This window comes from Marmota marmota, unplaced genomic scaffold, assembly GCF_001458135.2.
Source record: "Marmota marmota marmota unplaced genomic scaffold, marMar, whole genome shotgun sequence".
Lineage (NCBI taxonomy): Eukaryota > Metazoa > Chordata > Mammalia > Rodentia > Sciuridae > Marmota > Marmota marmota.
The window spans coordinates 65,929,679-65,956,684 of NW_026000174.1; the positions used below are offsets into that span (position 1 = coordinate 65,929,679).

The following is a 27,006-nucleotide window of genomic DNA, read 5'->3' on the forward strand; positions in this document are numbered from 1 at the left end:
GTATGTCCCCATATTGAGAATGAAAGCTGGAGAGCTGCCCCCTCCCACTGGGGAAAGCCCAGGAAGTGAGTGGAGATGCCCCCCACCCCTCCCCAGCCTGTCTAGCACTCTGGGCTTGGTAAATCTCAATATGCATGTTTTCTGCCTTTGGTCCCACTTTGCCACCTGTTCTCTTTTAAAAGCTTTCCAGAAGAATGAACCAGACACTAACTTTCCTATGTTCATAGATGAATACATGACCAGTGAAACTCCCTATCACGTCCAACCACAAGAACGGGAAGTTATACTCAATGCATGTATGATATGTCAAAATAAATCCTACTGCCATGTATAACTAAAGAACAAATTTAAAAACTAAAAAAAAAAAGAAAGAAAAAGTGATCTTCCAGCCAGGCACAGTGGTGCACACCTGCAATCCCAGCAGCTCAGGAGAATGAGGCAGGAGGATTGCGAATTGGCGAGGCATTAAGCAATTAGATGAGACCCTGTCTCTAAATAAAATACCAAATAGGGCTGGGATGTGGCTCAGTGGTTAAGTGCCCCTGAGTTCAATGCCTGATACCCAAAAAAAAAAAAAGAAGTGATCTTCCTGAGCAATGTTGGAAGGAAATGGAATGTACAAAGCTGCTCCGTGAGCATCATAGGCCCAGGCGCTACTTCGCTTTCCAGATGCAGTAGGTAAATGCTCAAGAATCTTCCATCACAGCATCTATAGAAGGTGGACAACTCCCCTCCTGCAAAGACCTCGGGACACACTGAACCCTGGAGCTTGTCTTTGGAAGGCTTTCCTGAAAAACTCTTCCTCCATTGTCGTCCCTCCTCCTTCCTCCTCCTCCTCCTCCTCCTCTCCTTCCTCCCCCTCCTTTTTCCATTTCTTCTACTCCTTCTCCTCCTCCTCTTTCTCCTCTCTCTTCTCTTTCTTCTCCCTTTTCTCCTTCTCTTGTTCTTCGTAGGAAAAATAGCCTCTTAGTTCCATTTACATTATTCTTGATTTTTTCCCATATTTTTATTGGTGCATTGTAGCTGTACCTAACAGTGGGATTTGTTGTACATCTCACACACACAACCTAACAATATAATTTGGTCGATATCATTTCCCAGTAGTTCCTCCTTCCCTTCCCTCCTCCATCTCCCTGGTCTCTCCTCTACTGATATCCTTCAATTTTCGTGAGACTGCCCTCTGTGTCTGGCACAGTTCGGGCGGCCAGAGACCACCATGTGGCAGGGAGCTGTGGGGGCACCAGGGAGCTGGGCCCGCTCATCAGGCAGCTGGAGGAGAAAGAGGAGGGGGATCTAGCAGTTCCCTAGTCTTGGAAGGTGAGTGATTTCCCTTGACAGCTGCCTCTGCTATTGACTGAGCTCCATCCCTGCTCCACCCAAAGGCCTTGTTCTCACTTCTTTCCCCAACGGCCTTCATCCTGCCTCATGAAGTAGAGTTAAACATTCTGAACTCTAAATCTCCTCTTACAGATGTCCGGATTCACTGAAGTCCCAGGGAGCTCCATTGTGCAGTCGGAAAGGAACACACGGGAATTCAGCCATTAGTGAAAATCATACAGTACCTGGTGTTGCACCCCTCCCCTGACTCAGACAATGTCAAGGTCCTACTCAGGTGGATGGCGCAAGGTGTCCATCCTCTGGAAGAGTGCAGCATGTTTCTGGGAATGGGCTGGTTTGTTTCTGTATTCCTGTTAATAAGTATAGTTGCGACTTCTCTTATGACCATTAAGTATGAAGGAAAAAACCTGACTTTCCCAACTGATGCAACTACTTCTAAAGAATAGATCTGTTTGCTCTAAATGCAATGATTCAGCTGTGGAACGTAAATTGTTAATGTTTAATGAGAAACCCCCTGTAGGAAAAATAGTCAAGGAAGTTTTTGAGCAATTAAATTAAAATCTAGAGAAGAAAAATTAATGTTAAGAAGACAGATTAGTGCTTGATACTGGGCAACTTGTTCTTGTTCCTGTGCACAATGGTTTGGTGCCCTTACTCTTATTTGATTAAAATTAGTAGCCTCTCTTTTTAAGTTAACCACTTGCCATAACCTCGGTGCCGGTTCTAGTCAGTAAGACAAGCAAGAATAGTCAAAGTATAGGCCAATAGTCTGGGACATTTCTAACTATTATTAAAAGCTAACTAAGCGGAAACAGCTCAAAGCAATATGGGAACTGAAAGGAAAAAGGCTTGCTTATGCATAAGCCAAGATACATTCTTCTTATCTAATTGTAGCTACGTAAAATTTTGTTTCCTTGAATAATGTTTCCTGTTTTGTAACCACAAAGTACTGTGAGCCTGCCAAAATGAAAAGTATATGTGATCAACTTCACAAGTAAAGATGGGGATTCAGCACCTTCACTTTGGTGTCTTTCGCCGACTCCTCACCATCCATTCGTCTCCTGAGACCCCCTGCCAGAGCTAGACTCCGACAACCCGGAATGTGGGTGTCATATCCTGTAGAAGGGAGGTATCTGCCCAAGGATGCAAGACATTGGCCACCCCAGTACCTACGTCCTGTCCCATGTCTTTATCCAAGCTGGGCACAGGCTGTAATTTGGACTTCCAACTGTGCACCGCTGACGGAATCCTGGCTGTGGGCTTAGAGACTCCAGGACAGAATGGATACCCCTCCCCCAGGCACTCCAGGTGGAGACTCCAGCTGGTTGGCAGGGCCCAGACCTGGTTTAACCGTCCAATAATGATCCTAAAATGACAACCGTCTCTGGCTCTGCCTTGCCCTGGTGGCTGCCCCTTGGGCTGAAGTGCAGGAGGAGCTGGGCAGGAGTGTGGGCCCTGCGGATCCTCCATCCCTCTTCCCTGTTTTCCCTGCTCCATTCCAGGCCGGCTGTGGGCTGGATCCTGAAGACACAGGAAGGGAAGGCCCAGCACACCGGATCCCACTCCCTGGGGCTCACAGCTCACCCCGTGTTTGAACAGCCACTGAGAACTATGGCCCAACATGACCTTTGTCCCAGGACTTGGGACAAAGAGAGGGGCGGCTGAGTCAGGCCAGGCAGTGAGGGCAGCCTGCAGGCGAGGTGTCTGATGGGACAAGGCAGAGTCAGAGAGAATGTGGGGACATGGTCGGGGCAAGGAGAGTCAGATGTGCACAGCAGCAGAGGACAGAGGGGGCTCTGTGGTGGGGGAGGGCAAGTCACTCAGTGGGCCTGGTGGCAGAATCCAGGGAAGGTGAGGAGGAAGGATCTGAGGTTGCATGAAGCATGTGTCTCTGAGGCCAGAGGAAGTTCATGACCAGACGTGCCCATGGGAAGGCCATGTGGTTCTTGGGGACTGGATGTGTAGCACTGGGGACAGGACTTGGGGAGGCCACTCAGGAGGCCAGGGCAAGAGGTCATGGAGGCCACAATGGGGCTGACTTGCCCTACTCAGTGGATGAGAGATGGGTGAGAAAATGAACCAGGAAAAACTTGTAGAGTCCACATTGACTGGACTTCATGGCTTTCTGTTGTCATGAGAAGAAGGCAATGTGAGCCCTCATATCTGACTGCACAGTCCAGGTTCAGGGTCAGAGGAGGATTTGGCATCCACTGAGGACAGGCACGAAGAGGGGGAAAAACTGAAAGTCCTCCAATCCTAAAGCTGTGGTGCCCAGTAGGGGCATGGAGAGTGGAGTCTGCTAAGAGGATGGGTGAGTTGACCCCTCAGGGGAAGCAGGCAGAGAAGACCCAGTGTGGTCTTCCCAGCTGAGTGACCTTGGACAAGGCCCCTTCGTCTCTGCTCCTCAGTTTCCTATATTTGTTTCCCTGGGGCTGTTGTGAGGGCCACTGTTATCCCAAGACAAGGGGTTGGCTCCTTAAGTGGGGACAGATTCCTCAGTGGTAGGAGCCCAATGGTCCCACAAGACCCCCTCTAATGTCCATCAGGATGCTGCCAGGTCCTGTTTCACAAGTGGGCACGTCCCTGGGGCATGCCTCAGGCAGATGGGGGCAGGGAGGGAGGAGGATGAGTTGTGTGGTCAGGAGGAGCCTGGGCAGGAGGGCGGAGGAGGGCCTGAGTCAGTCTGTGAAGAACAGAGAGCCCAGGCTCACCTCTCCAGTGCTGCCCCCATCCTCAGCAAAGGTGCTGGAATGTGGGGCCTCGTGTCGGGACACACTGCGCCTCTGCATGCACGTCTGTGTCCTCTGTGCACACGCGACACACACACCCAGACAACCTCCTCCCTCAACCTCCTCCCTCCCATTGCAGGCTTCCATGCACCAGTTCCCCGCGGAGCAGAGGCTGGCAAAGTGACAGAGGGTCTGGGGAATCCGCAGGCACAGAAACTTGGGAAGGGTCTCCCTTCTTAGAAGAATGAATTCTAAATGCAAACATCAGCCTTGATAGTAGATACAAATAGACAAACACGTTTCTCACCAGGAGATGAACCTGCAAGGGGCCCCCGGGCCCAGTTCAGCTGGGGTCTCTGCTGTTGCCTGGGAGCCTGTCTGCTCTGTCTGGTTTTATTCTACTGCAGTCCTTCAGTGATCCCCAGCCTTGAGACATGATTGAGATTTGGCACCTTGGCTGTCTGGATCGGGCCATCCATGTGGGAAACGGTTATGTGATCCATCTGACTGCTCCACGTTAGGACTGTTGAAAAGGAAATTTCCAAAGTGTTTCTTAGTTAATGAGAAAAATCTGGTTAACAGGAGGAGCCTGAAGGGAATAGATGTGTGTTCAGCCAATGAAAAGAGAAGAGTGCTGGAACAATCCTGCTCAACATGAAGCAGGCTGGTTTCTGTACTAAAAAGAGCAGCAATTCCTTAACCTTGGATGTGCCCTTATCACTAAACATTTGTATTGCCTTTGGACAAAAATCATTGTCATCAGTATCAGAATAAGACATTGCCATGTTTTCTACAAATTATCATCTACTTTGAAAGAGTTGTAAAACTGTAGGAATTGGTCATAGTAAATAAACCAAATTTATTTCAGGCAGATGACCCCAGAGGCCTTGTAAGACAAAGCATACCCGTGAGAACACTTGGTCCTATTTTATGTCTTACTTCCAGGGAGTGGATAGTTTTCTCTCAAAGAGATGAATTCTAACTGCAATACTCCAGCGTTGATAGTAGATATAAACAGACACAAGCACCTCAGTCCTTGTTCTCATTAGCTACTTTCCCTCTCCACCTGGACACCTGTACTGACCTGAGAATGGACTTTGTACTCCATCACTTAACAGCTCTTCTGTGCTCCTATCTGTGTGCCCAGAACTAAGCCAGGTCTTTAGATGGAATGTATTTATTTATTTATTTATTTATTTGTATTGGTGATTGAGCCCTGGGGCACTTTCCACTGAGCTACACCCCCAGTGTTTTCTAACTATTGAGACAGGGTCTCACAACTTGCAATCCTCCTGCCTCAGCCTCCCAAGTCACTGGAATTGCAGGTGCACGTCACTGCACCTGACTTGGACAGAATACATTTAGATAAAGTTCAATGTTTGGCTCAGTGCGTAGAAGGAGCCTGCCCTTTGGGGCTTGAGAGAAGCAATTTTACATCCTGGTCCTAGGACTTATCATATCACAGAAAAGTCTAATAATCTATCTCTAGACGTGATGCTGGTTCTCTGTAATGAAGACGATAATATTTCCCAAAGGGTAGAATGAGCATTAAACTAGAAAACATATAAAACAGACCTGCAGAGTATCTAAGCTTGATAGGTACTAATAAAATCTAAATCACAAAAGTGTATAAAAAGTGATCCCTTTCTAAATCACAAAAATGTATAAATATAAACAAGCTTATTTCTGTATATTTATAACATTATTTTGTATAATATCTAGTTTTTAACAAACTAAATGCCCATAGAAGGGATCGATCAGATTCTGTACCTGTTTATAATGCAATACAGTGACAGCGTCACCCAGGACAGCCATCCACAATCACGTTCCTGCATGGGCAGTATTCACGTCACATCTTGTCAAGCAAAAAGAACAGAGGTTAACCTGTGATCCCTCCAACGCTCTCTGCGGAAGGTTAACACAGAGCTCAGCAGTTGTCACCTCCTCTCCCTTTTTTCTCTGCCCTCAAGCTCCTGCCTTTCCCATGTTCCCAGGTATGTTCCCCAGGATGGGTTCCTCCAGCATCTTCATGTTCGTCAGGGGTCAGGCTGTGGTGACGAAGGAGACCCTGCAGGACGCAACTTGGGGCTGCCTCTACCAGGTCAACAACCACCTGGACCATAAGTACAGACCTCTGCCTGTGGATGTGATTGTCCGTTCCACAGAGAAGACGGTTGGTGACAAGAGGACATATACAGTTATTTGTGATAACAGTAAGAGATTCATCATTGATCTGAGGTACGGCAGGGTCCACCGCATGTTGGTAAGGTCCCCTTTGGGGAGTCCTCTCCTCTCTGTAGTTCTTCTTGGTGTGGGATTACAGGTGGGGATTTGGGGAACTACCAGGGGAGTCCTCGTGGTATTTCTCATATAATACAATACAATACTGCTACAGGATTAATACTACAGTATTAGCAGGATCGTCACATTTAGACTGCAGTACTGATGACATTTCCACAGTCTGCATATGGGGACCTGGTCCTCATGAAGTTCAGGCAACATGTCCAACATCAGATGAGGAGTGAACTCAGGTGGGTCACATGCCTAATGATCACCTTTCATTCTAGAAAAGTCTTCCAAAGGATTATCTGCATTGCACAGTGGGTGGGAAACTGGCTTTAAAACTCTCTGTAGCCAGTTTAGGTTCTAACACTGCCACGGGCCAGCTGGGACACCCTGACAGAGTCACTTTACACAATTTAGACTCAGTTGTCTTATCCAGAATAAGGGACAGTTGGACCTGATTCTTCAAAACCACGAGGTTATTTTGAAAATTAGATGAGAGGAAAGTAGGTGAAAACTGGGAAACTCCTGCACTCAAGCTGTTTTACGTACCTGCTCCTCCTCTAACCCTGGGCTGAGCAGGGCCCTGTATCTATCTTATCCCTGTTTTATGAAGGCTCAGAGGGCACATGAGCTACACCCATCTCCTCCTGGTTCTCCTCACCTAGGCCTGCACACTCTGCCTGGTGCCACCTGACCATGGTAGTCACCGGGGTCCTGCTCCCTAGTTTGGAGTGTCCCCACCACCTCCTCTGCCCTCTATCATCTCCTAAATGGGCCCCATCTTTTAGACACCCACCCCCTCAGCTGGCCAGTCACTAATTTTCACCAGGGGCTGAGCTGCTGAGGATTCGTGGCTTGGAGAGCTAGCCTAGGGCTGATCACTCGTGGTAAGGGGTCCAGACACACCCCAGATTCTTCAAGGCCTAAAGCAGAGATCCTCACCAGGGCTGCGCCTCAGATTCTCCTGAGGTGCTTTCACAAAATCTCTATCAGCAGAGCCAGTTCCAGAGAACTTCTATGAGAATCTGCAATATAAATTGGTAAGAATGTATCATTTCATGCCCAAGCCTGAGAATGAAGAGTGCACGGATACTAGGCAAAGTGTCCAGGGCCTGGTCTTATGGAGGGGAATGGAGCTGTGGAGGATGGTGCCCTGCAGAGTCCCAGGGCACAGGCTTCCTCTGATGGGACCCAGCCCATTCCCCATGCCTGCTGCCAGGGAGGCCTCACGTCAGTATCTCCTGCCAGATCCTCCAGGGAGCAGAGAGATTGAGCACTGGTGTTCACAGGGCAGCAGGAGGCCCTCCCCAGGTCCAGGTGATGCACGGTGGGTGTCTGAGACTGTCAGAGGATCCCCTTCTGCTATGCCCACAGTTTGGGGATGAAAATGTGCTCCAGTTTCTGGCCAATGAAAGGTGGGAGCAAGTCAGCCCTGGGAGGAAGAATTTGATTTCCTGAGAAGGGAGACAAATGGTGGGAAACATCTTGCTCTTTCTTGTGGACACTACTAGGTGAAATATGCCACTTGAGGCTGCTGTGGCCGTAGTGGCCCATGCAGTGTAACACTGTAGACACAGGGTCAGTGTGACCTAAAGAGCCTGGGTCTTTGGTGATGAGCTGCTAACTGAGCCTGGCCCATCAAATTCCTGTCCTCCTCTTAAAGAGACAGCAAAGGTCCAGGCTGCTGAAGCTGCTCTTAGTTTACTTCTGTTTTTATGCAAACGCCTCCTGCCTGCCCCAAGATCTTTCCAGAGAGAATCCCAGGCTGCCGATCCTAGTCCAAGGTAACTCGTAGAGGCAGGAGGATGCTGTCTTTATGGCATAGAGGAAGTGGAACAGGGGAGGGGAGGAGTGAGAAGAGGAAGTACTGGGGACTGGAATGGCATAAGTTATATCCCATGCGTATTTGGTTACGTTCAAAGAAACCCCAATATTATGCACAATTATAATGCATTAAGAAAACATTTTTTTAAAAAATCAAATTTAAATTTTAAATATAAATAAAATAACAACAATGGTAATGAAATGGTTAGAACCAGAGAGTCTGAGGCACTCCCCAGATTGACCCTTCTGGGAGTCCTGCTGTGCCCTGGTCCATGATCAGCTTTTGTCAAAATGGAGAAGGAGCTGAGCAGTGAATCCTAAACCCAATCCTACTATTCCCAAATAGATCTGAAACCCAGATGGGCTCAGGGAGGGGACAGTCAGGGTAGAACAGCACCTCCCCAGGTGATGTGTGCACAGAGGCGGAGGTGTTGCAGGCCTGGGGATCTGGAGGAGGGCCAGCTGGCCACCTGGGGCAGGAGGCTCCTCAGCGGAGGGATGTCTCCATGGAGCACGGTTTGTGCTGTGGAGAAAGGGCCTGGGAAGGTGTGTGAAGACAGAGAGAAGATGATGGGAAAGATGTAGGGGTTAGAAAACCTGAGGCGAGAGAAACAGGTAGCTTGGTAAGAGCAGAACAGGAGGAGTGCAGAGGGATGAGGGTAAGGGGGTGAGGGGGGAAGGGCCCGATGGCGAGGATGGATCATGGTCAGAAATTTCCTGTGGATGGTGCCCCTGGATGATGGAGAACCTGGATAAGGAGTGGTTGGGACAGGAGGGAGGGAGGCCAGCAGGGGCTGTGTTGTAGCAGAAGTGGCCCTTGTTAGTGGAAGGTGAGATGGGATGAGCTAACAGATTCAGGAGAAGCTTCTTGAGCCAGATGGAGGGGACTTGGGCATTGAATGCAGGTGGGAAAGAGAAGGAGGGTGACAGAGGAGCACAGGAATTGATGGAAGAGTGGAGGCTGACTGCTGGAGGTGGGGTCTGTGCACTGAGAACAGGAAGGGAACAGGAAGAGGAGAGAGGGAACGGGAAGAGGAGAGAGGGAACAGGAAAAGGAGAGAGGGCAGAAGGCAGGCTCCAAGGCATGGGCAGGGAAGGGAACCTGCAGTGGCACCCTCCATCCTGGGAGGAGAGTGACTACGTAGAGAAGCAGTGACCACAGCATGGCTAGTAAGGTCTGCTCTCTGGTTGAGGGAGAGAAGGACAGCAGTGGCCTGGAGTGTGAGAAAATAGTGACGCAGGTGTTTGGGAGAGTGGTTGAGGATTGGTTGGTTCACTTGTGTTCGGGGCTGGGGGTTGATGGCCAACTCTAGGAATTGTGTATCCCTTTGATGGTGGGGAGGCTCTCCAGGGTCAGCAATTCCTCCATTTCAAAACCTTGGAATAGGAAATAAAAGATAAACACAGTTAATACACAACAACTATGAGGCGTGAGGGCCAGCATAAATAGAGGGTTCAACAGTCAACAGTTTCGGCCCACATTTGGTGAGTTTCTCCAACATAGACGATGCCTCTTGCATATTCCACTGTGCTGATCTTTCATGCGGGGTCACATGCCATTAGAACATTTGTAAAAATGCAATCATGTGCACATACCTAAATGCATGGCACCAAAGCTATGAAACACACACTAGGAGCAAACCCTGTCTCCTGTGCCCCTCCAAAGGGTCCTTGGATAGTGACAGCAAAGCTGGTACTCTCACCAGTCACTCAAAGTCTCTTCCCTTTGAGGTACCACCAGTTACCACAGGGTATTTCAGAAGCTCCCCAAAGGGTTTCTGATGTTTTTTAGAACTCTGTCTACACTGTCTGTGGTTTTTCTGTTGCAGTCCCATGAAGACCCACAACCTGGAGACCTGATTGAGAACCGACTGCATTTTCTATAGACACTGGGCTGTCTATGTAGCAGGTGGTTATGTGGTCCATGTCAGCAAGACAGGTACATACGAGTTATTTGTTTAAACGCTAGCTTTGAGGAGAGTGAACAAATGTGCAATTCATTACTGAGCTTATGAGCTTCTGTTTCCCTTCAAGTTATAATACCCCAGATTTTTATTCACTGAAGAATGGCAATTCTGTGGACCATCTCTTATGTGTCCAGGATGACACCAGGTGACAGGAAGTAAGAAAATACTAAGAACATTCTCACTTGCAATTGAGGCATAAAGTTTTCTGCATAATAGCACAGAAATAGCCAGGCTTTTGAAGTTGTTTCAAATTCTTGCCTTACAACTTCTGGTTCTTGGATATGTTACCTTTTCTGGATCAAAATTGTAACTATAAAATGGAGATCGATTTTTTTTTTAATACCAGGATTTGAACCCAGGGACACTTGACCACTGAGCCACATCCTTAGCCTTTTTTATATTTTATTTCAAGACAAGGTCTTGCTGAGTTGCTATGTGCCTCACTAAGTTGCTGAGGCTGGCTTTTAACTCATGAGCTTCCTGTCTCAGCCTCCAAGGCATTCGGATTGCAGGTGCACACCACTGTGCCTGGCTGGAGATAGACTTTGTAACCCGGAAGGTAACTTTTCAAAAACTTGTCTGAGTGAGATCTGTGCCCAAAGACTCATAAGGAGTAAGCATTTGTTTAAAGTCATTGACTAAAATAAAGAACAAGTATAAACAACTTAAATGTCTAATGAGTGAGGATTTGTAAAATAAATGAAGGTGTCTTGATATAGTTGTGTACCGTAGTAACCATTATGCTTGTAACAAGGCCTCACAGTTGTTGCTATGGAAACATATTCTGAACATACCATGATGTATTTAGGCGATACATGTTGTTCATCAAATAATTGTGCACATGTTATATTTAATAGGAAACAAGAGTGGAAGACAAGTTTAGGAAAGGATGGTCACACTCAGAGGCTAATAGCAATCTTTTTGTTCATTCTCATTCCCCACTGTGTTAGTCAGCTTTCTGATACTATAAAATACCTGAGGTAATCAACTGATAAAGAGAAAAGGTTTAGTTTTTGGTTCACAGTTTTGGAGACCCTTGATCAACAGGCCCAGCTGCTTTGGGGCCTATGTCAAAGGAGTACATTATGGAAGTATGCGACAGAGCAAAAGTGCTCATTCAGTGGTCAGGAAGTAAAAAAAAAAAAAGAGAGAGAGGCAGAGGAAGAGACTGGGAGCCCGTTATCCTTTTTGAAGGAACATCCTCAATGACCTTCCATTAGGCTCCATCTCTAAAAGCACCATCACCTCCCACTAGTACCTCTTCAAGGAGCAAGCCTCCAAGACATATTTGAGAAACAGCTAAGATCAAAATTACAGCATTCTGTCCCTGGTTCCCAAAAGGTTTGTGAGCATCCCTCAATGCAAAATGCCTTAGTCCAACCCAAAGAGATTCCAAAATCTCAGCTACTCCACATTGTGCAAAAGTCCAAGCATATTAGTCTCCTGAGACTCAAGGCAAACTCAGCTCTGAACCTCTGTAAAATTAAAATAAAACAAGCCTCCTACTTCTAGAGCCAACGGTGGCACAGGCACAAGGAATGCATTCCATTCCTAAAGGGAAGGCTGGGGACAGAGAGGAGAGACCAGACCAGAACAAGACAGAAAGCATCAGGGGAAACTTTTACTCCTGTAGCTGCTTGTCGGGCAGCCAGAGCCCACTGCAGTGGGCATGAGGACTCCCAAGGCTCGGGCAGCCCCACCCCTAGGGCTCTGCTGGTTGCAGCCCTCATGGCCACTCTCCTGGGCTGCTTTGTAGGCTGCCTGTGGCTTCCCTGGCAGGTGGTCCTCATTGCAGGCATGTCTTTCTCCTTGGGATCTCCCTTGAGGCTCAGCTCCACTCTCCCTGCTCCCCACATTTCCCTGGTAGGGGCTGCGTGCGGGAACGCTGATCTTCCATGCACTGCCTGGTCTCCTCCCTGTCCTTGGAAATCTTGGTGGGAGCCTGCACGACCCCGTGTTTCAGTCAGATTTCGAATGCTGTGACAAAATACCTGAGCAAGTCAACGTTAAAGGAGGAGTGGTCTATTTCGGCTCACAGGTGCAGAGGTTTCAGTCCATATTTGTTGTTTCCATTGATTTGGGGGCAGAGCATCATGGTGGGGACTGTGTGATGGAGCAAAGCTGCTCACATCATGGTGGCTGGGAAGCAAATAGAGCAGAGGAGGCCAAGGTCCCAATATCCCCCTCAAGGACATGCCCTCAATGACCAAACAGACTTCTCCAAGGCCCCTCTCTCAAAGGTACCACCACCTCTCAATAGCACCTCCTTGTGGACCAAGACTGCAGAACACGGGCCTTTGAGGACATTGAGATCCAGGTTAGCACCCTCCTTTTCCTCCCTTACACACTGAGCTTGACATCACCTTGAGGAGCATCTTTCTGTGATCCCAGGTCAGTCTGCCTCATCTGAATCTTGGAGTAAGAGACAACATGAAAATCTGAAATGTGAGCTTCTGAAGGAGGTGGCAGAGATAGACTGTTACATTGTCAACAACTACTTGGACAAGTCCCGACCACAGCCTGTCCGTGAGATCATGAGTTTGGCATAGCGGAGAGTTGGTGAATCATATCACTACAACCTTTTATTTTCAAACTGTGGACACTTTGTCGCTGAATTGAGATACAGCAAGCACTTCCAGCAAGCAGGTAAGACCCCCGGTGGGGTGATTGTCTTTGGAGCTGTTTACAGAGAGGTGAAAGTAACTGCTGGCAAACACCAGAGGTTCCTCCTGACATCTCTTATGTGGATTCCAAGGGCCAGACATTTAAATGGTGGGTTGTGGGTCAAGTGCATGGAGTACTGCATACATGGCATATGTTAAGGGCGTCTGAGTGGCAGGCCACCCACCTCATGCTAGGCACCTGAGCGGCAGGCCGCTTAGCCTGTAGGCACAGTCCTGGGTGTGAGGCCATGTGTTGCAGTCCCTGCACTTGCTCCATGGCCCACTCCTCGACTGGTCGCTGCAAGGACAGTGAGCAGAAATTGCATTGGTGGCTGCCTGTAATCTGCCTAGCTACTGCCTGAGTATATATGCATGGTAACTGCACAGTAAAGTCAGACCTGCTTCCTGCTTGGTCTCCGGAGGTCTTGATTAGCGACTCCACAGCCACACTCTCCTCTACCCTGTTCCATGGACCTCCTCACTGGACGAAAGAGAGCCCCACAGTGGGCCTCGATCACATAGAGAATATCATTCACTTGATGTATACATGGGGATACTGAGACCCAGAGGGTCCTGATAACTTGTCCAAAGTAACCAAAGCTAAGAGGTCACTTAGAATTTGAGCCTCTTTTTTTTTGTCCTCAAAATCAGTGCCACACCCACTGACTCCCATTGTTTTCTCTTTTCTGTATTTTGGGTGGTGGAAATCCTTTCTCAGGATGACTCAGCGTGGTCCAGGGGATGCTCACTGCCCTGCGGATCAGGCAAGACTGTCTCAGATTCTGGCCTTGTGCTGACCAGCTAGCAGATCTTCTAAGCGATCACCTTACTGGCTGAGATTTGTTTTTCTCAGGTAGGAAGCGGGCAAGAGGCTTTGTCTTGTCCACTTAATAGTTCATTGTGAGGATGAAAGGAGTGGAAAAGAGCTGTGAAGACTGGGAAGCTCTGCTCACATGGGAGCTGATGTCACAAGCAGTTGCTCCTCCCACAACCCTGCAGGGTAGTCAGGGCAGGTATTTCTTATCTTCATCCTAAAGAAGATGAAGTTGAAGCCAAGGCCATGTGATTTCTCCAGTCTCATGATTTACTTAAAGCTCATCAGCTGAGGCCTCATCACTTCGAGGCTGGCATACTCCACACACTCCCAGCTGCCTCTGATGTGCACCAGCACCCTCATTCTCAAACTGGGACAGCACCTCCTCATCCAGCCCTGTGTGCTCTCAGCCACCTAGATTTCTTCCAAATTCTGAGCCAACTGCAGCTTGAGAACACCAGAGTTCAAATCACAAATTCTCTTCTAACCTCTGGCTGCTTTCAGACAGGTGGAGCCCCATTCTGGGTCAGGTACTCTGGGTGCAGAATGGTGGACTAGAGAATGGATCTATGAGATCCCGACTCACCCTGACCACAAGAGATCCTTTGCTACTGAGCCCAACTGTGAGGCAGCTCCTGAGAAGTCCTCTGGGATGTCATGGAGAGTCTGAGTTGAACCCAGATCCAGAGAAGCTTCTTTATTCCAAGGGATATTTCCACTATTTGATTGTACACTTATGGATCATTGAAAAGGAAGCAAGAACTATTAACTGACCACTCACTGAGCTCTTTCAACTTCACATCCTTGAAAAAGACTCCAATATCTAAGATTCAATTTCTTCTTCTTTAGTTCACCAGGGCTGAGATGACATAAGATACCTTAGAATAATCCCTGACCCATAGCAGATGCTCAATAAATTTGTTCAATGCATTTTATTTCTGTCTCACTTTAGTTTATTCTTGAGATGGATAGAGGACTAGGACTCCTGGGTAATTCCAACATCTACATGAGTCCAACATCCCTGACAGAAGGACACCTTCCACCAATCTCCAGTGCCCTCTACTGGTCGGCTCTTTTTTATAAAGGATGTTCACTTGTAACAAAGAGTCTAGGCTTCACCTACCTATGACCAGTATGTGAAGTTGCAGTCACTTTATATTCCCAAGCATAGGGGAATCGTGTTGGCCCTGTTTGATTCCAGTAAGTTATTTTACTCCACAGGGCTCCTTGCTATTTTCCTGCACGCTTTGACTGTGCTTTCAGAAATGGCAAGACCCCTGTGGTCTTCCAGACTCATCCCACAGGCTGCTATGATGGTGCCTTTACCACCAGCAACCTTCCCAGAGAGCACCCAACCCAGATAGGGTGATCCACCGAGGGGTCACTGTGGCCACTACCATTGTGGCTCTGGGAGAGAGGCGATATCTATACTTTGCTCATTACCCCAAAGAGGCGGCAAGCTGGTTCCTTAAGTCCCATAACATAGCACAACCAGATCTAAGTTAATAAAGGGAATTTAACAGAAGCTCTGAATTACCAGGAAGGAAAAACAACTAAGGGAACATGTTACTTTTGCTACCACTGAATGTAAGTGTGCTCTGAATCCCAGGCCCAGCCCAGATTAGCCTGTTTTGAATCCTGAAGGATGAACCTTGCATTATCCCTGCTCTGCCCACATATCCAAGGGCTCAGCTCACCTTTCACAATGCCAGTGCTTTCTACCACGGCTGCTTCACCAGAGTCATAGCTCCATATCGCTTGGCCACATGGAGAGGAAGACCTCCCCTCTTTCAGGACAACCCATGTCCCAGAACCTTACCTGCGCCAAGGCCATTTTCCTAGAGCACCTACAATGTGAATACCTATTTTCTTCATTGGAACAATGGGTCCTTTTCTCAAAAAAAAAAATTCTCTTCACTCTAGGATTAGGTCAAAGCTCTCAGGACTCCAGGTACCTCCCTTATTTGTAGCACTTATCATGTGTATGACTTAATTTGGCTTGTGTTTTTGTGATTTGCATCTACTCCTCCTATAAGATTTGTTGTTCCCTGAGGTCAGCTACCTTTTTCTCATTATTGTGGCCCAGAATCTAATCTACTGTCTCACATATAAAGTTATTCTAGTTAAAAGCAACTAGAAGGGGCTGGGGTTGTGGCTCAGCGGTAGAGCATTGCCTAGCATGTGCAAGGCCCTGGGTTTGATCCTCAGCACCACATACAAATAAAGGTACTGTGTGCAATTATAACTAATAAATAAATAAATATTTTTTAAAAGCACCTAGAAAGGTTGGACATATCTACAACTGAGCTTAATTTTTAAAAAAGGAAAGAACCAAGGGCCAGGAATGAAGACAAAACTTTAAGTCAAAGTAGTGGGCTTAGGAGCTGGACCCTGGGTATCAGAAAGTGATGGAGATGGGGGGATATTTGTCTAGAAATTGACTCTGAAAGTTTGGAATTAGGATTTGAGGAAGGAAAACCAGCTGTAGACAATGAGAATTATGGAAAGAGAACAAAGATCTCTAAATAAAGCTGGGTTCCCCCTATTAAAAAAGGGGGAAGACAAAAATCCTCATGAGATGGATTTCTCTTCTTCATTGTATACTTCTGTGTGTGTGTGTGTCTGTGTGTGTGTGTGCGTGTGCATGTGTGTGTTTATTCTAGGATTTCTCTGGTTTTTTGGTATTTGAGTAGGGACCTCAAGGAATGGAACCAGAGGTCCCTTTCCGATTGTTCCTCCTTGTTGTTGGTTTGGGGTTTTTGTCTCCTACATTCTTTGAGTTGGAGTAATATTAAGGCTCAAGTGGGGCTAGATGGGGGGGGGGCAGTGAGATTCACTGTTGCTTCATTGAGATGTACTTCTCAGCAGCAGGATCACTACTCTGTGATCTCGTAGCGTGTTGATCTCTTCCTGTTCCTCCCAGAGGGAGGGGAAGGCAGGAATACCATTAATGTCTGCGACTGCCGTACAGCCTTAATATAAATGTCTGGTGTCTACTTTGACATTTAAAACACTAACTGCCACCAATATAGGAATGGTGGGGTCAGTTTTTGACAATAGTACCAACAATAAAAAGAAATTATGAACTAGATCAGGCTTTTTAACAGGTGTGTACTATGTTGCCTGCTGTGTTAAAAACCACAACTTGAATGAGGCAGCAGTCACATAATCTATAAGATTTTTATTATTTGGTGGGTTTACAGTTTCTAAAGACAAAACAGGGTAGGACGGTAAGAGAAAGTTTGAAGTATTTGAAAAATTGATCAGAGAAGAGACCGGAGATAGGAAACAGGCGTCAAGGAACGTAAAGAAGGAATAAGAAGTTAACTGAAAGTAATGGAAAAAAGAAAAGAGGAGGCAATAGGAGATTTGGGCTGTTACTGGGGGAAGAGAGTGAAGGAGGGGAGGTGTGAGGGCCCAGAATCTAGGTATGAATGAACCAGCAAACGTCAGATGGAAACAAGATGAGCTCTCACATAACTGCACCCCATCTCAGTCTAATCTAGGCTAAATAATGAACCCATGCAAGAGAGAGCTACTGATGGGTAAATTATATGAATATACATTCAAACTCATCTGCACAGTGAGAGCATACACAACCACACATGTACACTCCCATACACACACACACACAATGATGCATAATGAAGAAAGTGAAGAATAATACAATATGATAAAATGATGTTTGAAAAAAAGTTAAAATTTAAATAGAGTTTTAAAAAAAGTGAGAGAGTAAGGGGGAAAGGAAGAAAAAAAGAAAAAGAAAAAAATCTTGATGAGAGAAGAGAGGGCTTATTTCCACTGAGGTGGTCAAATCTGTTGGCAGAGATAGATTTTTATTCTTTTTTACCCCCCACATTTTGGATTATCATTTTGGATTATCATTCTTTATCTTTGTTTTGGGCCATGTGCTTTTGGACACTGTCCCGTGTTCCTTGACTGGCTGCCAGATGAGATAGGCGCTCTCAGCTTCCAGTCTCCCAATACTGGGTGGGATAGACTGGGCAGTGCTGATGAATTGCATAATCCCGCAGCAGGGTGACACAGAGTTCTAGATTGGAGAACCCAGTTGTTGGTGTTTGGACTTCTGTAGGGTTTGGAATTCTGTTGGTGGGTACTTGAGATTTGGGGCACTCCTCCTGTTGGTATAGAGCTTCCTATCTCTGCTGGGCTTCTGGACCTCTGGGACTTCTGGGAAAGATCCACTTTTCCAGCACAGTGACTAAGTCTCCAGCAGATTCTACTTCTCCTCTGTGGATGTGCCTTCCCAGTGTCCACCCTGATGTGCAGATGCCCTTGCACGGCCTCAATGAGCATCTTCACAATAGCTCTTGTGGGGTGCCAACTATTATAGGATTTTTCTCCCTTGGGATCCAGAGGCTGAATGGTCCAAGTAAAAGGTTATTTGTACTGTTTTAGTCTCTCTGATTCAGACACCCTCTGGGAATTTTAAGCTGCTGTTCACTTTCCTTGTGAGTTCCTATTTATTTATGAGTTATACCAGCTGAACAGAGACAGCTTTCAGCACCTGGGAACCTTTTCCTCACCTGCTGGCATGTCCACGAAGCTGCACCCATGGAGGGCTCACCGTGCCCATGGCACATTTTCTCCCCAGCCGACTGCTTTGGATTTGTTTTCACTGAAGCATTTTCCCCACCAACCCTATGTCCATTAAAATCACCCTTCCTCTGCAAACCCCAAGTTCCCCTGGGTCCACCTTTCTTCGGTTTTCATTTCTTTATCCACCAGCCACACATCTCTTCTGTCTGAGCTCTCTGCCAGCCACAGTTGGCACATCTCTAAGGTATTATTTCTTATGCTCAACTTTCTGTAGCTCTATAAATTTTTTTAAACTTTACAGCTCAGTATTATGTTCTAGTGAGTTTCCTTTGTTACTCATCTCACTGAGGAGCAGTTTTCCTGGCTTCGTATGTCTGGTGTTGAGGACCTGTTGGGTCATTCTTCCTCTCTCTACTCCACCATCCTGACTTTAGCAGATTTATTTTCTTGACAACACTTTTTCTTGTCATTCTTTTTAATATCAGTCCCTCTGGAAGAAGGATAGGTGTGTACCTTTGTGATTTTCATTTGCATTCATTTGATCAGAAATGATATTGAATTCCTTTTTATATCATCTCCTATGAAGTCACGTGTGGAGAGCCATTCTCACACGGGACTGGGCGACTCCTGGTTTGGGTCTGAGGCGCTCTGACTAATCTGTGTCAGAGCTTTCCCGGCCCTCTCCTGATGAGAGAACCTGTCCGTGTGGGGGTGTGACTGACCACTGACCCCGGGGGCCAATCACTGACCCTGAGCTTGGAGTGTGGCCCCCCTCAACCTTCATTGGATGGAATTCTCCCCTGAATTTCTTGTTCCCCAATAAAAGGCTACTCCCTGGCATGCTCTCTCTCTCTCTCTCCTGCTAGCCCTGAGTAATCCTTGCTGCCCTACGGGTGGTTCGAGGTTGGAGCCAGAGAGGGGAGCCATCTCGGACCTGGTCATAGAAAAAGGTAACTGAGTCTGTGTGTTTTATTTCGATCTCGCTAGCTAACTTTTATGCCAAGAACCTCATTAATGAAACCAATGCGCTGGCCGCATGGTGGAATTGGCACCCACGACGGGGGCATTCTAGATTAGCTAGATTGAGTGGGAGTGCGCTATAAAGATAAAGATAAAGGAAGTGGTGACAATTTAGAGTCACAAAAGTACTTGGAGATATTGAAGGAAAGAGACGTTAAATTAATTAAAATGGGAAATTCAACTTCTACGGATAAGGAAATGTATCTAACTATTTTAGACAGTATAATTAATCAGAAAGGAAAACAGATAAAGAAAACTCAGTTATTACAATTCTTAAAGATTGTAGGTGAATATTGTCCTTGGTTTTGTGAACAAGAGTCTCCAAATTTATTTACTTGGGAGAAATTAGGAAGAAAGTTACAAAAGGTTTATCTTTCTAATGAATTACCTGGAGGCATAGAAAGTATTCAGAAAACTTGGACGGCTCTAGAAGTTTGTCTTTTTGAGTATATGGGCCAGAGTTCATGGCCCCCTGAAGACCTGTTAAAAGGCATGCAGAGAACTATTAGGTCTATTCAAATGGAAAATCCGCCTGAGGCTAAGTTAATTCCCTTTCCCTTGAGCCGCTTAAAAACAAAGGCACTAGGGGCCAAACCAAAGGTTAAAAATGTGACTTTAAACTTGCAGGATCAGGCTAGCCCACAGGGAGATTATAGGGAGGAACATCATAGACAAGAAACCTCCGCAGTCCTAGAAAGCCCTCCGGAAGAGGTAGAGGATCTTCCTGGGGAGGAAAATCCGGAAGAGATTCTTAGAGGGGCACAGAGTTCTTCTCCGCCACGTGGCTTAGAAGCCCAATTTCAAAATGGCGAAAGCACAGAGTCTGACCATGACTCACAGTCTGAGGGAGAAGAATCAGACGTTAAAATTCAGGACTTACAGAGAAATCTTAACAGGCTGCGTTTAACACCACCTGCCCAGGCTATTCGAATTCGGCCAGTACCTGCTAAAAGGACAAAATTTAACAGGTACGCTGGAGTAACAATGACTTTTCTTACCCCGTTCCAGCGAGGTATTAAGAAAGCACAGGAAGATGGGGAGGATACTAGCGGTTTTCAACTTTTTCCAGTTTTTGAGCAAGTTAATGAACAAGATCAGAGGGTTAGAGTTCATGCTGTAATCCCATTTAAAACCATTAAGGAACTAAAAAGTGCATGTGAGACGTATGGTCCGAATTCGCCTTTTGTACAGAGCCTGATAGAAAATATTTGCTCGAAGCCCCTTCCTCCTAGTGATTGGATTTCTTTAGCCAGATCTTGTTTGAGTGGGGGAGATTTCTTGCTCTGGCATACTTATTGGACTGATTTTTGTACTGAACAGGCAGAAAAGAATAGAAGACAAAATTTAGAAACGCTAGTAGAAATGTTTTTAGGAACAGGTGAATTTACTGATTTAGAAAGACAGTTAAATTATGAATTTGTAGTATACAATCAAATAACTGATTGTGCGAAACGTGCCTGGAGGCAGATTGTCTCTAAAGACCAATCCAATTTAGTTCTTACCAAAATCAGGCAGGGTGCAAGTGAACCTTACTCAGATTTCATAGCCCAATTGTACCAGGCTGCAAATAGGTCGATCAGGGACCCGGGGGTGAGTGAGTTTATTGTTAGGCAATTGGCATTTGAAAATGCAAATAAGTATTGTCAGGACGTTCTTAGGCCGCACGGTAAAAAAGGGATGGTTTCTGAGTTTATCCGCTTATGTTCTGGCATAGACTGTACCCATTTGCAGACAGTAGCTCTAGCTGCGGCACTAAAAGAAACCTTAAGGCCACAAGATTTAGTACGAAAGCCCCGCGGGAGATGCTACGTTTGCGGGAAAAGTAACCATAATGCGCGCGAGTGTCGCATGCGAAATTTTAAGTTCAGGGCTCCATCTACTGGTGATAATAGATATTGCAGGACTCAATCCCACGTGGCGGATCAAGATGGCGTGGATGAGCCCGCCTTCTTGTCATCATTTCTGCCTGGCCGAAACACAAACACAAATGACTGGCTTGTTATGGGAAAGTCCCATCTTAATTACTGATCTATTATAAGGTCTTAAGTCCCCATAAATAGAATTATTTGTCAGTCTAGGTCTACCAATCACTGTCTTTTCTTCTAATGATACTTTCAGACAGCCACCATGTTTATCGTGTGACCAACACAAGGTAATTGGGCACTGTAGCCAGAATAATTANTATTACCTGAAACTAAGGGTCCTGGAAGATTAGTATGAGCCCGTATGTGCCCTATGAAACATGGGTACTTTGGCATTAGCACTGTCTTTTGTAAATTATGAAATAACTCAAATAACTCTTGTGATGAAGTATACCCAATAACTGAAGTTTCAATATTTTTAGTAACTCCGACTGCATATAAGCTGTCAGAATAAATATTAATAGGCTCATTTGAAAAGTAATTTAAGGCACAAATCAGAGCTTGAAGCTCTGCTCTTTGGGCAGAAGTATAAGAAATTTGCATTACCTCTGTGTGAACACGACTATAAAAACCTGCTTTACCTGAGCTCGACCCATCAGAGAACACCGATAAAGCTTCATCTATAGGATGTGCACGTACAATCTTTGGAAAAATAAGTGACGTTAATGATGCAAATTGTATAATCTTATCACGAGGATAATGGCTATCTATCTGGACAGGAAAATCAGCAAAAGCTATCTGCCATGAGCTAGAAGTTTGAAAAAGCCAATTAGTCTGTTGAATAGAAAATGGAATAATTATGATATCAGGCTCAGATCCAATTAATCGTAAAATCCTAGTTCTACCTTTAATTACTAATTGAGCTATAGAATCATGAAAAGGAATTAATGTCTTTTGAGGAGAGTGGGATAAATAAATCCACTCAATAACTCCTAATCTTTGCCATATGGCTCCTGTTGGGGTATGCTCAGTTGGAAATATTAATAAGTACACTATTTCTTTAGGATCAACTCTAGTAAGCTGTGCATTTTTAATTGCATGTTCAACTCTCCTTAAAGCCATTCTAGCCTCTGAGGTTAGCTGACGTGGAGAGGTTGGAGAAGGATTTCCTTGTAATATCTGAAATAGAGGACTTAATTTAGAAGTAGTTAGTTTTAAGGATGGCTTCAGCCAATTAATATCTCTTAAAAGCCTTGAAAATTATTAGGGGTTTGTATGGAAACTGTTTTGCTCCAGTAAAATTAAAGATGGCGGCCCCCATGGTCGGCGCGATGACGTCACATTGCGCGACCACCTACTTCCTCATTCTCGGCCCCGGGGGCGGGCCGACCGGAAGTTTGTGTTCAGCCAGGCGGAAATGATGACAAGAAGGCGGGCTCATCTGCGCCATCTTGATCTACCACATGGGGCTGATCCCTGCAATATCTATTATCGCCAGTAGATGGAGCCCTGAACTTAAAATTGCGCATGCCACACTCCCGCGCAAAATGATTATTTCTCCCGCAAATGTAACATTTTCCGCGAGGTTTTCGTACTAAATCCTGTGGTTTCAAAGTTTCTTTTATTGCTGCAGCTAGGGCCACTGTTTGTAAATGAGTAGAGTCTATGTCAGAACATAGGCTAAGAAACTCGGAAACTGTCCCTTTTTTATCGTGCTGTCTAAGAATATCCTGACAGTATTTATTTGCGTTTTCGAATGCCAATTGCCTAACAATGAACTCACTCGCTCCTGAGTCCCCGATTGACCTGTTTGCAGCCTGGTACAACCGGGCTACGAAATCTGAGTAAGGTTCACTCGCACCTTGCCTGATTTTGGTAAGAACTAAATTGGATTGGTCCTTGGGGACAATCTGCCTCCAGGCACGTTTCGCACAATCAGTTATTTGATTGTATACTACAAAATCATAATTTAACTGTCTTTCTAGGTCAGTAAATTCACCTGTCCCTAGAAACATTTCTACTGGCGTTTCTATATCCTGTCTTTTGTTCTTTTCTGCCTGTTCAGTACAAAAATCAGTCCAATAAGTCCTCCAGAGTAAGAAATCACCCCCGCTCAGACAAGATCTGGCTAAAGAAATCCAATCACTAGGAGGAAGGGGCTTCGAGCAAATATTTTCTATCAGGCTCTGTACAAAAGGCGAATTCGGACCATACGTCTCACATGCACTTTTTAGTTCCTTAATGGTTTTAAATGGGATTACAGCATGAACTCTAACCCTCTGATCTTGCTCATTAACTTGCTCAAAAACTGGAAAAAGGTGAAAACCGCTAGTATCCTCCCCATCTTCCTGTGCTTTCTTAATACCTCGCTGGAACGGGGTAAGAAAAGTCATTGTTAACCCAGCGTACCTGTTAAATTTTGTCCTTTTAGCAGGTACCGGCCGAATTCGAATAGCCTGGGCAGGCGGTGTTAAACGCAGCCTGTTAAGATTTCTCTGTAAGTCCTGAATTTCAATGTCTGATTCTTCTCCCTCAGACTGCAAGTCATGGTCAGACTCTGCACTATCGCCATTTTGAATTTGGGTTTCTAAACCATGTGGCGGAGAAGAACTCTGAGCCCCTCTAGGAATCTCTTCCGGATTTTCCTCCCCAGGAAGATCCTCTACCTCTTCCAGAGGGCTTTCTAAGATCTCGGAGGTTTGTCCTCTATGATATCCGTCCCTAGAATCTCCCTGCGGGCTAGTCTGGTCTTGTAAGTTTAAAGTCACATTCCTAATCTTCGGTTTGGCCCCTAGCGTCTCTGTTTTTAAATGACTTAAGGGAAAAGGAATTAACTTAGCCTCAGGCGGATTTTCCATTTGAATAGACTTAATAGCCCTCTGCAAGCCTTTTAACAGGTCTTCAGTGGGCCACGAACTTTGACCCATATACTCAAAAAGGCAAACTTCTAGAGCCGTCCAAGTTTTCTGAATACTTTCTATGCCTCCAGGTAGTTCATTAGAAAAATAAACCTTTTGTAACTTTCTTCCTAATTTCTCCCAAGTAGATAAATTTGGAGACTCTTGTTCACAAAACCAAGGACAATATTCACCTACAATCTTTAAGAATTGTAATAACTGAGCTTTCTTTATCTGTTTTCCTTTCTGATTAATTATACTGTCTAAAATAGTCAGATACATTTCCTTATCCGTAGAAGTTGAATTTCCCATTTTAATTAATTTAAAGTCTCTTTCCTTCAATAGCTCCAGGTACTTTTGTGACTCTAAATTGTCACCACTTCCTTTATCTTTATCTTTATCTTTATAGCGCGCTCCCACTCAATCTAACTAATCTAGAATGCCCCCCTCGTGGGTGCCAATTCCACCATGCGGCCTGCGCAATGGTTTCATTAATGAGATTCTTGGCATAAAGTTAGCTAGAAGAGATCGAAATAAAACACACAGACTCAGTTACCTTATTTGTATTGCCAGGTCCGAGACAGCTCCCCTCTCTGGCTCCAACCTCTAACCGCCCAGCAGGGCAGCAAGGATTACTCAGGGCTAGCAGGAGAGAGAGAGAGTGGACACGCCAGGGAGTAGCCTTTTATTGGGGAACAAGAAATTCAGGGGATAATTCCATCCAATGAAGGTTGAGAGGGGACTGCACTCCAAGGTCAGGGTCAGTGATTGGGCCCCCGGGGTCAGTGGTTAGTCACACCCCCACACGGACGGGTTCTCTCATCAGGAGAGGGCCGGGAAAATTCCGACACAGCCAGAAGCCTCAGACCCAAACCGGGAGTCATGCAGTCACGCGTGAGGATGGCTTCCCACAAGAGGGGATGGACATACAAAGGATGCACTTGCTCATGTAGAATACCGTGGCCACCACTGACAATCACAACGTCCACTGACTTGAGGAAATTCTCATGTCTTATTAACATAAAAACAGCAAAATCTGTGGGTCCTTCACTCACATTGGTGAAATGATAAACCCGAAAGCTCAACAGCAGATTCCTTCTGTCCTTTCTTGTCTTACGCGCATCTCTCTGTGCCTCACTTTCCTCTTCAGCTCCCAATGAGCATGTCTCTGATTGCAGGTAAGAACCCTACAGGTGGCTCCTCCAGCCCCTTCTCTGTCCAGGGAGGCAAGGCAATGGTGAAACGGGAGCAGCTAGAGGATGTGGCACGGGGCTGTTCCTATCAGATCAACAACTACTTGGATGACATGTACCAACCACTGTCTGCAGAAAAAATCATCAGTTATGCTGAGAAGCTGATTGGCAAGGAGATATGGTACAATGTTCTGGGCTGGAACTGTGAGCACTTTGTCACCCATCTGAGATATGGCAAGTCCCACAGTGAGCAGGTAAGACTCTGTGTGGGTGATCTGTCTATTTTGGAGGGGGCGGGTGCTTGGGTAGGGCTGAGTGGGCTTTGTAGCCAGAGGGGAGAATCACCATGAGTGATGTAAACATGTTCTTTTCGAGACCTGTGGGCTGGGAGTCAGGATGTCTGTTCTCAAACCCCAGATCTGCTACTAATCCACAGGGGGTCTTAAGGGAGGTCACCTCCCCCTCTTGGCCTCAGTTTCCCATGTGCAGAGGAAAGGATGGATCAAGGACTTCAGAGGGCCTGGCCAGCTCTGGTGTGGGCTTCTTCACCTCTGAGAGACACCCCAGAAATAGCTCCTAAAGCCCTGTGAACCCTTAGGAGAGTCTGGGGATACCCAGAAGCATGACATTTTTATTGAGCTCCCAAATAGCACTCAGGCAAGCGGCATTCAAGCCTCATGGATCTGCAGCAAGAGCTAGGGAACATTTTTACAATAAGATCTGTGTCCAGCTGCCATTCCTTACCCCTCCACAGCCCTTCAACTTTGTTGCCCTTAGACACATTGCTAAGGAGCGGCAGACTGGATTCAAACCCCAGCTGTTTGTAACTGGAGTGCTGCCTCTTATTGCCACATTATGGCACCTCCAGGACCCCAGGCCTGACTCATGGGGTGGATGGGAGGCCTTCATGTGACGGATATGAAGGCAGGAGGAGCAGATCTGGGAGGTAAACCAAGAGTTTTATGTGGTGACAGGATGCTTGAAGTGTCCCATGGACATCCAGGTGGAGCTGTGGAGAGGAGTCAGAGGTTAGAACTGAGGTGAGCCGAGGCAGAAGTTTCCCAGCTGCACTTGTGAACAGTGCACCGCTGGTGTCTGAGGTTTCCTCTGTCTCTCTTCAGCTCCTACCTTGGTCCTCTCTCTGCAGGGGTAAAGCTCAGGTAGAGCCCAGACTAGAAAACTGGCTCCAGTCTGACCCCAGACCTCTGACCCCAGGAAGCCAGACGCAAATGCTCTTGCTGTCTGCCTCAAATCAGGAACAAATGTCCTGATCCAGGAAACTGACTCACCAGGGTTCCATAGGCCCATTATCAGGATGAACCCAGATAGGCCCAACACGAAGAAGTAGCCATAATTCAGGAAATGGAGACCTCAGGACTGAGTGATCTGGGCTGACCAGGGGAAGGGAGAGAAGAAGATGAGGTGGGTCCCCCTCCCCTGGGAGACAGGACAGTGAGTAGGGCCTCAGGAAGACAGGACAATGACTGGGACCTCCAGGTCTTTGGGGAGGGTAAAGGAGGATGCTACAAGAGCTGTTTGCTTTGCAGGTGGAACTTCTCATAATGGGGACAGAATAGCCCTCTGTTATTCAGGATCCTGGGCGCAGCTGAAGAGGAATTTTTTTTTTTTTTTCCTTGAGGAGCAGACACCAAGAAACAGTGAAAACTTGAAGCAGCCACAGAAATCTTGTGCCAGAAGTGACTGTGGAGACTCCAGTCGAGACGGACCTCACCACCCACCAGCTCCTCTGATCTCCTGATCCCCGCTGTCTGCATGGCAGCCCTTAGCCCCTCCCCTTTCTCGCTAGCCCTGCCTCATGGCTAAAGGAGAATCAATAAATGTGTTTATCCTTC

At 46.3% G+C, this 27,006-nt stretch overlaps 1 protein-coding gene across 1 annotated transcript; it reads left to right on the forward strand.

The window, feature by feature from the left end:
- Positions 1-4,547: 4,547 nt before the first annotated feature.
- LOC107135946 (phospholipase A and acyltransferase 4-like) lies at positions 4,548-27,006 on the forward strand. The gene is made up of 3 exons (XM_048789044.1): positions 4,548-4,583; positions 25,139-25,407; positions 26,793-27,006. The coding sequence occupies exons 2-3, from the start codon at positions 25,195-25,197 to the stop codon at positions 26,910-26,912; spliced, it is 333 nt and encodes a 110-aa protein (XP_048645001.1). The 5' UTR covers positions 4,548-4,583; positions 25,139-25,194; the 3' UTR covers positions 26,913-27,006.